Here is a 13895-nt window from a genome sequence, read left to right on the forward strand (position 1 = left end):
ATAATCAGGCGGAGTGGTAGTCTAGTGGTCAGGGAATAATCAAGCGGAGCGGTAGCCTAGTGGTTAGAGAATAATCAGGCGGAGCGGTAGCCTAGTGGTTAGGGAATAATCAGGCGGAGCGGTAGCCTAGTGGTCAGGGAATAATCAGGCGGAGTGGTAGTCTAGTGGTCAGGGAATAATCAGGCGGAGCGGTAGCCTAGTGGTTAGAGAATAATCAGGCGGAGCGGTAGCCTAGTGGTTAGGGAATAATCAGGCGGAGTGGTAGCCTAGTGGTTAGGGAATAATCAGGCGGATCGGTAGCCTAGTGGTCAGGGAATAATCAGGCGGAGCGGTCGCGGTAGCCTATTGGTTAAGGTGCTTGCTTCGTAACTGCGAGGTCGCCGGTTCAATTCTCAATCCCGGCGCAGCATGAAATCTTAGACAGTTGACAAATCTAGTGACTGTTCCTTCGCCAAGCATCCCATTTCATGGTATGCGTTGGTACAATAACGAACCCTTGTTGCTACGGCCGTAAGCGCCATGCATAGGCCAAAATTTGTGGCAATGCAGGTAAAAGTGAAAAAAAATTCTTGGAGAATCGAACTCGCGAACTCCAAGTTGGGTTGTTTGTTTTACGTCTCATGGAAAATATTTCTTTCATATTAAGACGTCACCAGTTGTAAGTAAAGTACCACATTTTAGACCTATGCTTAGCACTTACGGCCGTAACAGTGAGGAATCTTTAACGTGTCAAAGCCTGCCGCGACACTGGACTTCCGTCTTTAAGGTTATATCAAAAAGACCCGTGATTCTCACTTCTACAAGTATATGTCGAGCGTTTGGCGAAGGAGCAATCACTATATATATGTTTCTGTTTTAAGTTTGATCCGACCATTGCACGAGCGGCGGGTGCTCGAACTCGTGACCCCTGTTGCGAAGCGGGCGTTCTACCACTGAGCTACCGCGACCAATCTCTAGGTTGTGTTGGTTGGTTGATTGTATATTGTTTAACGTCCCGCTTTAGAATTTTTCATTCATATGGAGACGTCACTGCTGCCGGTGAATGGCTGCAAAATTTAGGCCTATGCTCGTCGCATACTATAGTATGACATTTGAGCAGGGAGGGATCTTTATCGTGCCACACCTGCTGTGATACTGGGCCCAAGTTTTTATGGTCTCATGCAAAGGACCGCCCCCATTTAGTCGCCTTGTACGACAAGTAAGGAGGTACTGAGGACCTATTCTAACCCGGATCCCCACGGGACCTCCAGGTTGGGAATCGAATACTAACGCGACTGGTGGGAGAAGATTATGTTGTTGTGAGAGAGAAAGGCGCCGGTGTAATCCTCCGAGCAGCAGTATCATTCTTCTAATTCTCAAGATGAACAAAATATTGCAACAATATATTTAAAGTTTTTGGCATTCAAGTTACATTAAATGCAGCCGTACTTCATTCTAAAGAAAACAGTATACATTACTTCTTATGGAGCTCTCGACACATTGGACAGCTTCTCTAACAAAGTGTTATGATCTCCTACACCTTGGCACATTTAGTCGGAGTTTTGTACCTGTTAGTTACGGTGGAGTGCCTGCTATCGCATAGTTGAATCACAGGTGCTTGTGGACAGGACTTCCGGTACCCCCCTTCTTTTATTTTTAAATGTTCAATTCCTTGGGTATTTCGGACGTATTTTTGATAAAACATGTAACTTCAGAGTTTATCTATTTCAATGGAATACACAAATCTCGCATAGAAACCGTTTTTAAAAATGTCATATCACCGATCATAATATATGAACAAGGTGTGCAACTCAGCCAGCGACATGTTGAAAAAATCTACACCTCGCTGAGAAATCCTATCGAAAAAACACCAATAATGCATATACCAACTGAAAAGAACGGTCATTCTAAATCTACTGATGATTCGTGGATTAAATGCATCGCTATTTGGTGCGCAATAACTACTTCACACCGCTCAATTTCATCGTTTTAACCTCGCCACTTCTCATTTCTGACTATAACGAACGGAAGTTGTAATGCTGGAATATTTCTGTCGCAGCCAACTATTTTTAGAACGAGAAAACCTGGGACGAGGTCTTCCGAATACCATTAGCTACACGAAAAGGAAAGAGAATACCGATCAAAATATTTCAAATCGGTTGTGCATCTTTCCACAATAATGTGCACACTTACACATTATTGGAACCATACCACTTTTAATATATCCAAATATACTATCATCGTAAACTCTTAACCCTATACGATATGATTTGGATCATAATGGTGTTGACACAATGCCCCCCCCCCCCCCCCCCCCCCCGAATAACCTACATGAGTTGACTTTATTGTGTTTGCAAGACATTGCTGATAAGCAGTAGAGAGTTTCAACCAAAAAGTCGAATCATGTATGTTCTTCGGAGAAGGGTGGGGGCCTGAACTCCTGTGATTAGGTCATACTGAACAGATCGATGTTTGATTATAATTATCTAAAATGATATTGGGAGTGGGGTAGGGGTAGAAGCGGGTAGGTTGTTTTTTTTATCATGATGTGAACTATACACAAAATATGTGTGCGATGCATGCACAAGTGCTGGTTGTTGATATTTGTTTAATCTTATATTTAAGTTATAACATAAAGTTTTGACATTCCTTTATCAATTAATTTGTTACCCCCCCCCCCCTACTTTTTATATTTTTAATCGAATTTGGATCTGATCATATGTAAGGGGCTTGATAAACTATTTTGTTTCTTTTTAAAAAACGAATGTTAGCCAATGCTATATAGTTGGCCTTATAACTGAAATGTGGAACATTGTCAATATATTGTGCTTTCATGGTTCTTTCTGATTTCCATGATAGATTACCTACCCAACACTATGAGGTTTTTAATTATATTTGTGGATGTGCTAGTCTTTCCACAACCGACTTGACCAGTTAAATGAAATTACATGTATGGCCCTCTTTGGCTAGACTTGATTACTATGATCGGTATTCTCTTCCCTTTTCCTGTAGCTAATGGTATTCGGAAGACCTCGTCTCGGGTTTTCTCGTTCTAAAAATAGTTGGCTGCGACAGAAATATTCCAGCATTACAACTTCCGTTCGTTATAGTCATAAATGAGAAGTAGCGAGGTTAAAACGATGAAATTGAGCGGTGTGAAGTAGTTATTGCGCACCAAATAGCGATGCATTTAATCCACGAATCATCAGTAGATTTAGAATGACCGTTCTTTTCAGTTGGTATATGCATTATTGGTGTTTTTTCGATAGGATTTCTCAGCGAGGTGTAGATTTTTTCAACATGTCGCTGGCTGAGTTGCACACCTTGTTCATATATTATGATCGGTGATATGACATTTTTAAAAACGGTTTCTATGCGAGATTTGTGTATTCCATTGAAATAGATAAACTCTGAAGTTACATGTTTTATCAAAAATACGTCCGAAATACCCAAGGAATTGAACATTTAAAAATAAAAGAAGGGGGGTACCGGAAGTCCTGTCCACAAGCACCTGTGAGTTGAATCACATTCATTTGCACGACATCGTTCTTAACATACTATAAAAAGTTTAACAGATGTGCTACACAAAAATAGGCAAAACGTTTCAAATTGACAAGCTTTCCAAACACCAGAAGAAAGCCATTGAAGTTATCGACGAAAGTAATTTGTTTTTCGGCAAAAGAACGGAAAAGGGCAGCACAACTTAAAGGTTTCTGCCAACTTGGGTTTTGTTCCCCATATACATGGCCGCATTTTGATTGGTGCGGAGATTTTTGTTCGCATTAGATCTGGCAGATCATCGTCAACGGTCATTTATCAGAAATCTTTCAGCACATCTTAAGGGATATTTACAATATCATAATCTTATAACTAATGCAGTTATAAATTGTTATTTTTCAATAACATAATGTTAATTATCAGCCATTTCTCCAAACGTTAGTAAATCGTAAATTTAAAGATTCTCTTCAAAATTCAAAACACTTTTCAATCCACTTCCTCTAAATATACTGACGTACTTTGAAAACACAATACCTCGAAATTTACCTGGGTCCTGGCACTGTACCACTAAACCAAATGTTTGTAAATGATAACAATCATACATAGAATGTGCAATATTAGATATCATTTCTTACCTCTATTCATACATCGAAGTCCGTATGATAGCTCCAAATGACTGAAAATTGTGAAACTGTCTACACTTTCACTTATCACGGCCATATTGACCGATTCCTTATTTACCCAGAAAGGATGAAAGGGCCCAAAACGATTTAGAGACTCAAGTGATAATTTTGACCAGTAATAATTCAATATAGTACATGTATGCTAATAACAAGTCTTTATAAAGATACACAGCTCTTATTATGCCTATTTTTGTCCAAACCACATTAACACAGGTGTTGAACGATTTAAATAATAAAATGAGGTCAATATGGCTAATTAGTGGCACCGGTCTAAATGTCTGCGATAGTGAAAGTGCAGACATTCTTTTCTTTACATTTTTCAGTCACTTGGAGCCATTACGGACTTCAGTTTATGAACTGAGGTAAGAAATTCAATATAGAAATGATATCAAATGCTGCATATTCTATACAATTGATTGTTGCAATACACATTGGCAAACATTCTGTTTATTAGTACAATGCCAGAATCCAGGTAAAAAAGAGGCATGTTTCTTAATTCACTTCCGCATATCTGTGGAAATATACAGAATTTCGGGATGGACTTTGGTAGATTGATATGTATGAATATATTAGAATACAGAGTAAAATTTTATACCATTTAGTTTATTGTTTTTTCATCGGCGAACTTGGGTACCGTATATTAAGAGTTCTATGCCTTTACTCTTTCCTTGTAAATTCGAATTCAAGCGATATAATTGATTGTGCATTGCACGAAATTTTCCAGACGCTATTCAAAGCAACTAATCTTGTCATTGTGAAAGAACTCCGTTGTCGGTGGTAAATGCACTTACAACTGAAAACAATAGTACCGCAAACGGTGCCCGTCGGATACTGAAATTCAACCTGGAAGCATATTATGCACTCTGATTTGATACTATATACATTCTGAATAGAAAAGCCTCAAAGTAGGTCATGGTGCACCAATCCATCTGACATGTGAACTGATTATGTATTTCCCTGAAAGGGAGGTTGTGACAAAATGTCAGTGCAATATCTGTATCTATGATGAGAAAAAGTGCAGGAAAGTATTTGACCTACTACTAGCCCTAAAGTAGGTCATGGTGCACCAATGAAGTTGAAATATGAACTGATTTTATGTATTTCTCCGAGAGGTAGGTTGTGCCAAAATTTCAGGGCAATACCTGTATCCATAATGAAAACAAATCTGGAATACTGTTTAACCTACTTCTACCCTTAAAGTACATGTATGTCATGGTGCACCAATCCAGCTGAAATGCTAATTGAACTTGTATTCCTCCGAGAGGAAGCTTGTGACTAAATTTCAATGAAATGTCTTATCCGTAACGAGACAAATCCGGAAAACTTTACCTACTTTTAGCTCTAATCCAGCTGAAATACAAACTCACTCTTACGCTTCTTGAGAAAGAAATTGTGATCAAATTTCAACGCTGTACATGCATCTGTTACGGAAAAAGTCTGGAAAACATTACCTTGCACTGACACAGACCAATACAGCTGAAATGCAAACTAAATTTGTATTCCTCGGAGAGAACACTTATGAATAACAGGGCTATCAATATCTGTATCCGTAATGACAAAAAGTCCGGAAAACTGTTTGACCTACTTATAGTCATAAAGTAGGTCAAGGTGCACCAATCCAACTGAAATGCAAACTCACTCTTACTCTTCTTGAGGGAGAAATTGTGACCAAATTTCAAAGCCACACGAGCATCCGTTACGGAAAAGTCTGGAAAACTTTACCTCGGACGGACAGCCAGCCAGCCAGCCAGACGCACGGAGAACGCCATAAGATAATACGTCCCGTCTAACGAGGACGTATAAAAATTAGAAAGTTAAACAATGCTGCGTTTAAGCAATGATTTGCGAAATCGAGCACTGGGTATGGTGCAAACAAGCGTCAGTCAGCGGAAAGTAGCTAGACGTTTAAATGCTCCCCCATGCACGATAAGCCAATTGATATGACGTCATCGCCAAACAGGGTCCATAAATAATCGCCCTAGACCTGGTCGAACATTTGTGACAACACAACGTCAACAGCTTTCGTACGATAGCGCCACTTGTGGAATAGCCCTACGGCTGCTGAGACGACGGCAAGGGAAACAATTATACACCATGGTAGTGCAGTTCACCGTAGAACAGTTTCTCGAATATTGAAACATCATGGGATTCTATGCAGTAGACCTTACAAAGGCTTGCAACTTAAACCCAACCATCGACGTTACAAACTTCAGTGGGCCCCGACAGCGGTTAAATTAACGCCAAAATTGAACATGGATCTTGTTTTCTAACGAAATAAGATTCAACATTAGTTATGCGGACGGCTGTTTACTGACGTGTGTATGAATGCTACGTAGACAATTGCGTTTCGAACGAGAGATTTGTCGGAGGTTGCGTCATGGTTTAGGGTGCGATTAATACAAATTTTTGCTCTCAATTGGGTCATTTTGCAGGGACATGTAACTGCTCAGCGATATGTAGCCTGTGTTGGCACCATTGATACAGCATCACATACAAGGCAACAGACTAGTTTTTCAGCAGGGCAATGCGCGCGCACCCACTGCGAGATGGACACGGGATTTTCTTCAAAGAAAAGTCATCAACGTACATTATTGACCCAGAACTTAATCCGATTGAACATGTTTGGGACGAGCTTGGTAGCCTCAGAATCTACAAGAATGTTGGAAGAGTGGTAGAATAAGAACCATTTGTCAGTGAATGGAACGTTGCCTACACACTGTCATAAACGTTAATGGTGAACATACCCAGTATTAGTGAACCAAACCAGAATTGTTGCCCACCCTACCGCCTTTTACCTCATTTGTACCTCTCAGGTAATAGCATTGAAGCTTTAAATTGATGGATATCAAATTTTGTTCATCAAAGCTTATGTACCACACCAAAAAAAAATTACCCAGTGTTGCGTTTTTAGAGTCCCTCGGTATATATTAATGTCTAAACTACAACATGAAGTTGTCATGAATATATTCCAAAACAATTTCTCGACAGAAGTGTAAATTAGAAAAACTCCACAAATCCATTTCATTTAAATACTTGTACAAAGAATTTCCTGCAGAATCATCCTACTCGCTCTCAAAATTCTCAATGGTAATCACGTCCGACATCTGCAAACTAATCGTAACACGCACTGCAGGCGTTTATCAGATAATAATTATAGGTTATAGACTTTGTATGGGAAAATATGACGACCTCGTTTTTTGTCGCGGACAGACCTCGCAAGCTCGGTCCGTGTACGCGCCAAAAAACTCGGTCGTCATATTTTCCCATACAAAGTCTATAACCTTTTTATTATATACTTTCAATTTCATTTAGAAACTAACAATAATTTATTTTTAACAATTTCTTTATTGGTTTAACTGAGTAAAAGATGAAAAACACGAAAAATTTGAAAATTAACGACGTAGTAATTTGCTTGTGTATTGATTGTGACGTAATGTTTGCGGGCCGGAATGTTTCCGGGCATATATCTTGTGATATATGCCCGCAAACTTTTAAAGAAAAGAGAAGAGATGAAATTGAAAGAATATAATAAATGTACATCTATCTCATGCAAAAGTGACATGGACCCAAACTGACAACATCTACTATCATTTAGCAATATATATGAATTTGAGAAGTTTTCAAATCGTGAATTCGACTGATGTTAACTTTTAGATAGCATGGTAACTGTATTTCTATTTCACCTGGTTATTTGGGATTAAAAGAATTCTAAATCCTTATATAAACGGTCTGCTTATGTAAAAAGCACAAGCATCCGCTTTTATTTCACTCTTCCGAGTAACTCGATCCTCAGAGTTTGTTACTAGTGTTTTCGACGTTCTCGACAATAATCTTCTAGTCCTCCGGATCCAGGTCATCTAGAAAGTTATACAGGAAATCGTCCGCAAAATGGAGAATCTGCTGCATGGCCAACAGCGTCAAGATGTTTACGTTGGTGTCGAGCTCTCGCTCACTCTCGTAGTTTTTGATGGGAATCACGTGAGATCTTGGCACACCAATCATCGCAGCCACTCTATCCACATGCTCTTGAATTGCGGGAACGTAATACGTCAATCCCACGTCATGTTGTAAGGGCTCGCACACTTTGTCGATTTTAGTTAGCAAAACGACCTGGGGGATACCTGTATAAATATAGGAAATATTTGGAAGGATACAAAAAATGACATTGTGTCTGGAAAAAAGCTTTTGTCTCCAGATTGTAATTGCATTGAAAATATCGGACGTTCTTCAATAAAATTCGGGCATTGTGTATCCTACACTTGCAATATCCCCCCCCCCCATTTTCCCCCCTCCGTATATTGCATCAACAGTTTGTTTCCTATCGACTATGAATTGACTAAAAGGGCGGATTCCTCTATATACCGGTACAAGTAATCTGAGAAGTGTCCTTTATTACACATTATAAGGAAAGTTTAAGTAAATTTAACACCCAATATTTTATATTGTGTGATTGATTGTATCTTGTTTAACGTCCCTCTCGAGAATTTTTCACTCATATGGAAACGTCACCATTGCCAGTGAAGGGCTGCAAAATTTAGGCGTATGATCGGCGCTTGCGGTCTTTGAGCAGAGAGTGGTCTTTATCATGCCACTCCCCAAACAGGACTTTCACCTGCAAGTTGTTCAACGTCCCTCCCGAGAATTTTTCACTCTTATGGAGACGTCACAATTGCCGGTGAAGGGCTGGAAAATTTAGGCCTGTGATCGGCGCTTACGGCCTTTGAGCAGGGAGGGATCTTTATTGTGCCACTCCCCTTGCAGGACTTTCACCTGCAAGCCCAAGGATGGTAAACGGCAACAAATATAATTGGAAAGGAGAAAATTTATGGCTGGGCTTGGAATTGAACCCAGGACTCCTGCATTACTAGTCAGGTGCTTTAACCACTGAGCTTACCAGGCCGAGGTAGCTCAAACCACTACACCATCAAATTGTGGTAAACACATATTGGTAATCAGGCCTGGAGGTTATAAAACTTTTTGAGCACATTTTCATACGCATCAATTCAACCTCTGTGTTTTAAATCGTACTGATACTCAAAAATTAAGGATATAAAACTTTTATAAAATCATTCTCATTTTCGAATGGAGTACATGCTCAACTTTTTTTTAAATATGTTTCAAAGTCTGCACTCAGAGTTGTACTCTAAACAAACATGGCTGAGTATGAGTATGGTAAAGTTTTATAGCCTTTGTTATAAAACAATCGCCATAGATTCTTCTAGCATTTGTGGGTTTAATTTAAAATTCTGCTTTACCTCTTTGGTTCATGGGAGCCTGAAGCTTTCTCATTTTCTCCAGCATTTTCTCCGACAAAACATCGACAGTGGACGCATCCAGTACAAAGGCCACGCAGTGGATCTGATCTTTTAGTTTTGGCGCCTTGTTGAATCCGATGGTTTCTGGGCTCAGTGGTACAGACGGATTGAACTAAATCATAAATGAAATGATTGTTTAGTTAAGAAATAAATTTCATTTGCAAATGCATGAGGGTATGAGCTCAAGCTCAAGTTAGCACTTCAGGAAGTACGCTGGCGTGAAGCGCCACAGATCATACCCTCATGTGCTGCATTTTCAAAACTTAAATTTCTTATATTTACATTCAACTTTTACTTCTATCGGAATTCCCAGTCTTTAAAATAGACGTACTATATCTATCAAGATTCATACGCGCATTGTTCACGACTGCATAACATTCATAGGGAAATAAACATCATTACAATTGGTAGAATATATTCATAAATATTTAATATTCAAAAGGAAGTTTTTGCAAGCCAAGACCTAACTGCAGTACTATCTATAATGATTAGTAGAATCTCTGAAATCCTATATTAGTACATCTGAAATATTGTATTTTGAAAAAAAACGCTTACTACGTATTTTTCAGGCACATGACCGTCGAGTATGTAACACATTTCCTGCGGTTCAATACCCTGGTCGTCCTCCAGGCCACGTGAGTCACATAACCGGAAGTTCAGGGGTTTACCAGAGGGACCATTCCTCACCTGATATGCTCGGAACTGAAACAATTGATAACATACAGGTATCTTTAAATTGAACGGCAGTTTAGTTTATACCGTTATCGTTTTTCATCAGATGTACTGATAAACCTATAGAAATTTTACGTCTACCTGAGATTAATGTAAATGGTAGCTGCAGAACTGTAGCTCTCTGAAAAAATATTTTGACATGACAGAGAGCTACAGAGCCACCCCTTATAAAAACCTTCGATTTACGGCGCACAAAAAGTTGCGCACGGTTGAGGCCTTATATCGTTGTATTCTTGAGTTGCTGTTTCATATATTTAATATCAAAAAATTCTTAACATATTTTCCTACTATACTTGTGTCTAAACATACCTTCAAATATTCATTAAAGCCCCATACGACCTAAAAACTCCCAGCTTCAAATGATTTCGTTTATTGACGTAGCCATGTTAGGTAGCCGGGTCAATTCGAATCCTGGTTAATTTCCATACTTGCACAATAACGTCTAGATGTGAATTCATATCCCCACAAATATTTAAGCTAAATATTTCAAATAATGTATCATCCCAGTGCCTTTAGATAATAATTATTCTAATAACTAAACTCACGGCAATGCAGCTTTCATTAGTCTGGTCCGGTCTCCATCCCTGCCACACGAGTGTTAAGGACTTTAGTAGCATTTTCATGAATCAAGAGCTTATTTTACCTTAAGAAAAACTTTATTTTTTTAATTTCTATAAATTATTCGTATTGATGATCAATGAAGAGCGAATACATAACATATAACGAATTTTATGAATATATACCAACAACAACAGGGTACGAATTGACCCGGCTACCTAACATGGCAACGTCAATAAACGAAATCATTTGAAGCTGAGAGTTTTCAGGTCGTATGGGGCTTTAATGAATATTTGAAGGTATGTTTAGACACAAGTATAGTAGGAAAATATGTTAAGAATTTTTTGATATTAAATATATGAAACAGCAACTCAAGAATACAACGATATAAGGCCTCAACCGTGCGCAACTTTTTGTGCGCCGTAAATCGAAGGTTTTTATAAGGGGTGGCTCTGTAGCTCTCTGTTATGTCAAAATATTTTTTCAGAGAGCTACAGTTCTGCAGTTATGTAAATGGCAACTCTACCGGGTGACCATTGATCCCCGTGATGTACCTGTGTTGTGAGGCTGTGCTCTGCAGTTCCGCTACACGCCTGACTTGTCACATAACCCCGGAAAATGGAGTTCACCGTGTTGAAGAAACTGGACTTTCCGGCCCCGATCTGACCAATCAGCATAATTTTCGTCTGACGTATTTTTAGCTGTTCTAGCGGTTTGTAGATTTCCAGTCCCTCCTTTAGTTCCTGCATTAACTATAAATGGAATCAAAGTTCAAATTACAATATATTTCCACATGTACTTTTAAAATGTGCCACCTGTTCATACATGTTTCTGTTCAAACTGAGTTGTTTCTTTCACATATTTTCCAATCCTTCAATTGCCATGGAGATCTAAGAGTATTTCAAAGGTGCAAAGTTTAGCATTTCTGGGACATTCATTTTTAAGGTGGATCACCAATATATTTGACACACACCTTATAGAACGTCCTATGAATGATTTAATTTTGTCTCCATTGCATATTGAGTACATGTTTGTTGCAAACTAGTTCAATCCGGTTTTTCTAATACTACCTCTCTGCAAAATCATGACCAAATATGGATTGTCATCAAGGTCAAAGTGTGCATTGGTTGTTCTGTTTAACGACAATGGGTCAACCATATGATATTGTAGAACTTAATTCTAGCTTATATTTTTAAAAAATACATCACTGTTCGTTATCTTCACCTTTCATATAAATATGAACAATAAAACGTCTTTCTTTGTTGTTTCATTGGGTGATGAAGGTAGCAATCATTGCATAAAAAATTTGCATAACCCGCTGGCTTACGGCAAGTTACGCGGGTTATGCATTTTTTCTGCAATGCTAGCTACCTTTCATCACCTATGAAACAACAAAGAAAGTATTTTATTGTTTAAAACAAGTTATGATTACATATACTAAAATACTTCGCTTTTCCATGTTGTAGTAGATTACCCTCAACCACTGAAGGAATAGCTCTTCAAACAAAGAAAGATATTTACCCGTGTCGTCCATTCCTGGGTTTTCCGCCAAGGAACATCTAACGGATCGTTCAAGTCGCACTCTGAAAATGTAGGAAATGATGTAAGCAATATTGAGTACTACTCAGTAGATATTAAGTACTGTCTAATGGTAAAAAAAAATCACACAATGGTACTCACCATCCACCTGATAGACCTCCAACTCTTTCACCTGTAAGTTTCCGTTGGCGAATGAGTTGAAGTCGGTTCCTTTCATATCGTAAGTATGATTGAGGTTGCAACCCCCGTTCAGAGCATAGATTCCGTTACTGGGTGTCACTGGTCCGTTAAATGTAGCTAAATCATTACCACCTCCAAAGTATGGTCCATACGATGAGTGACAGTGTATTGCATATGTGTATTTATCTGGTTTGATAAGGAACTGCTTTGGCGACCATTTACCATTGTACTTCAGCTGGAACAGAAACGCTTTTGAGTCTGGAACATAAGCTCCACCAGCACTGGTCCAGTTCTGTGATGTGAACCCCCCATACACAGTATCACTGCTGTTGTAAAGCACGATCACCGTCATACCCTTATTGTCACACTTGGAATGGAACGTCACGTTGGAGCATCCGTCTCTGCTGATTTTGAACAGCAGCTGGAATTTTCTCCGCCCTCCAATCCATTTCAGGAGTTCATCCTTATCCTCTCGTTGCAGAAGACCAGCCATCTTTTCTAAGTTGAAAGTACATTCCATGAACGTAAAACGAAAACGAAAGTTGATTTAACGGACACGTTGTACCTGAAATAAAATGGGCACGTTGTATGATTTATCATTAATCAAAGACAGTTGTGTTACTGTAAATTAATTTGGTATATTTCCCGGCGTTTGGGGGTTTAATTCAGATTTAGAGAGAAAAAATCTACAGTACCCGGAGTCATCCAAATCAGTCAATCGGATAAAGTACTGAGTTGTCATATTGAAACATTATTTATGTCTAAATCAATGCTTGTTGAATGAAAGATACCAAATATCAATAAAACTTTAATCGAAATTCTCTAACAATGCAAACATATTGCTGCGATCTTGCATCCTTAGATAGAATTTCATGTATGTTTGGTTCAGGTAGGGGCCAAGTTTTTAGTTCACCTGAATAAACAAGTGATCTATTGCAATTGGTCTGCATCCGTCGTCGTCCGTCGTGCGTTAACAATTGAACATTTTTAACTTCTTCTTGATAACTACCATTCCAATTCTTTTCAAATTAGTATGAAGAATCTTTAGGACAAGGGAGACGTAAATTGTAATTTAAGAATTCCTGCACCCCTGGGGCCTTTGGGACAGAGCAAAAACTGTCCAACTTTGAAATTTTTTCAAAAATTTTCTTTAAAACAGCACATGTGTAAGAAAACCTAAATGCATAGTGATGTGGAACAGAAAGGCTTTTACCAAAATTGTAAATTCCATGATCCCCGGTGTAGGGGTTTTGACCCTAGAATGGGGCCAAAATTAGTATATAGTGTTTGTATGTGTAAAACACTTGTACATAACATCTTCTTTAGTGCTATTGATACTAAATTGAAACTAAATGGATATTTAGAAAGAGCAGATAATCCTTTACCAAAATCATAATTTTGATGACCCCAG

At 38.7% G+C, this 13895-nt stretch overlaps 1 protein-coding gene across 1 annotated transcript; it reads right to left on the reverse strand.

The window, feature by feature from the left end:
- Nucleotides 1-7059: 7059 nt before the first annotated feature.
- LOC125683483 (interferon-induced protein 44-like) lies at nt 7060-13052 on the reverse strand. Its single transcript, XM_048924698.2, has 6 exons — nt 12446-13052; nt 12287-12348; nt 11320-11517; nt 10031-10177; nt 9416-9587; nt 7060-8281 (listed from the first exon to the last, which is right to left on the reverse strand). The coding sequence occupies exons 1-6, from the start codon at nt 13002-13004 to the stop codon at nt 7995-7997; spliced, it is 1425 nt and encodes a 474-aa protein (XP_048780655.2). The 5' UTR covers nt 13005-13052; the 3' UTR covers nt 7060-7994.
- Nucleotides 13053-13895: the final 843 nt, after the last annotated feature.

Source organism: Ostrea edulis, chromosome 6 (genome assembly GCF_947568905.1).
Source record: "Ostrea edulis chromosome 6, xbOstEdul1.1, whole genome shotgun sequence".
In the NCBI taxonomy this organism is placed as follows: Eukaryota; Metazoa; Mollusca; class Bivalvia; order Ostreida; family Ostreidae; genus Ostrea; species Ostrea edulis.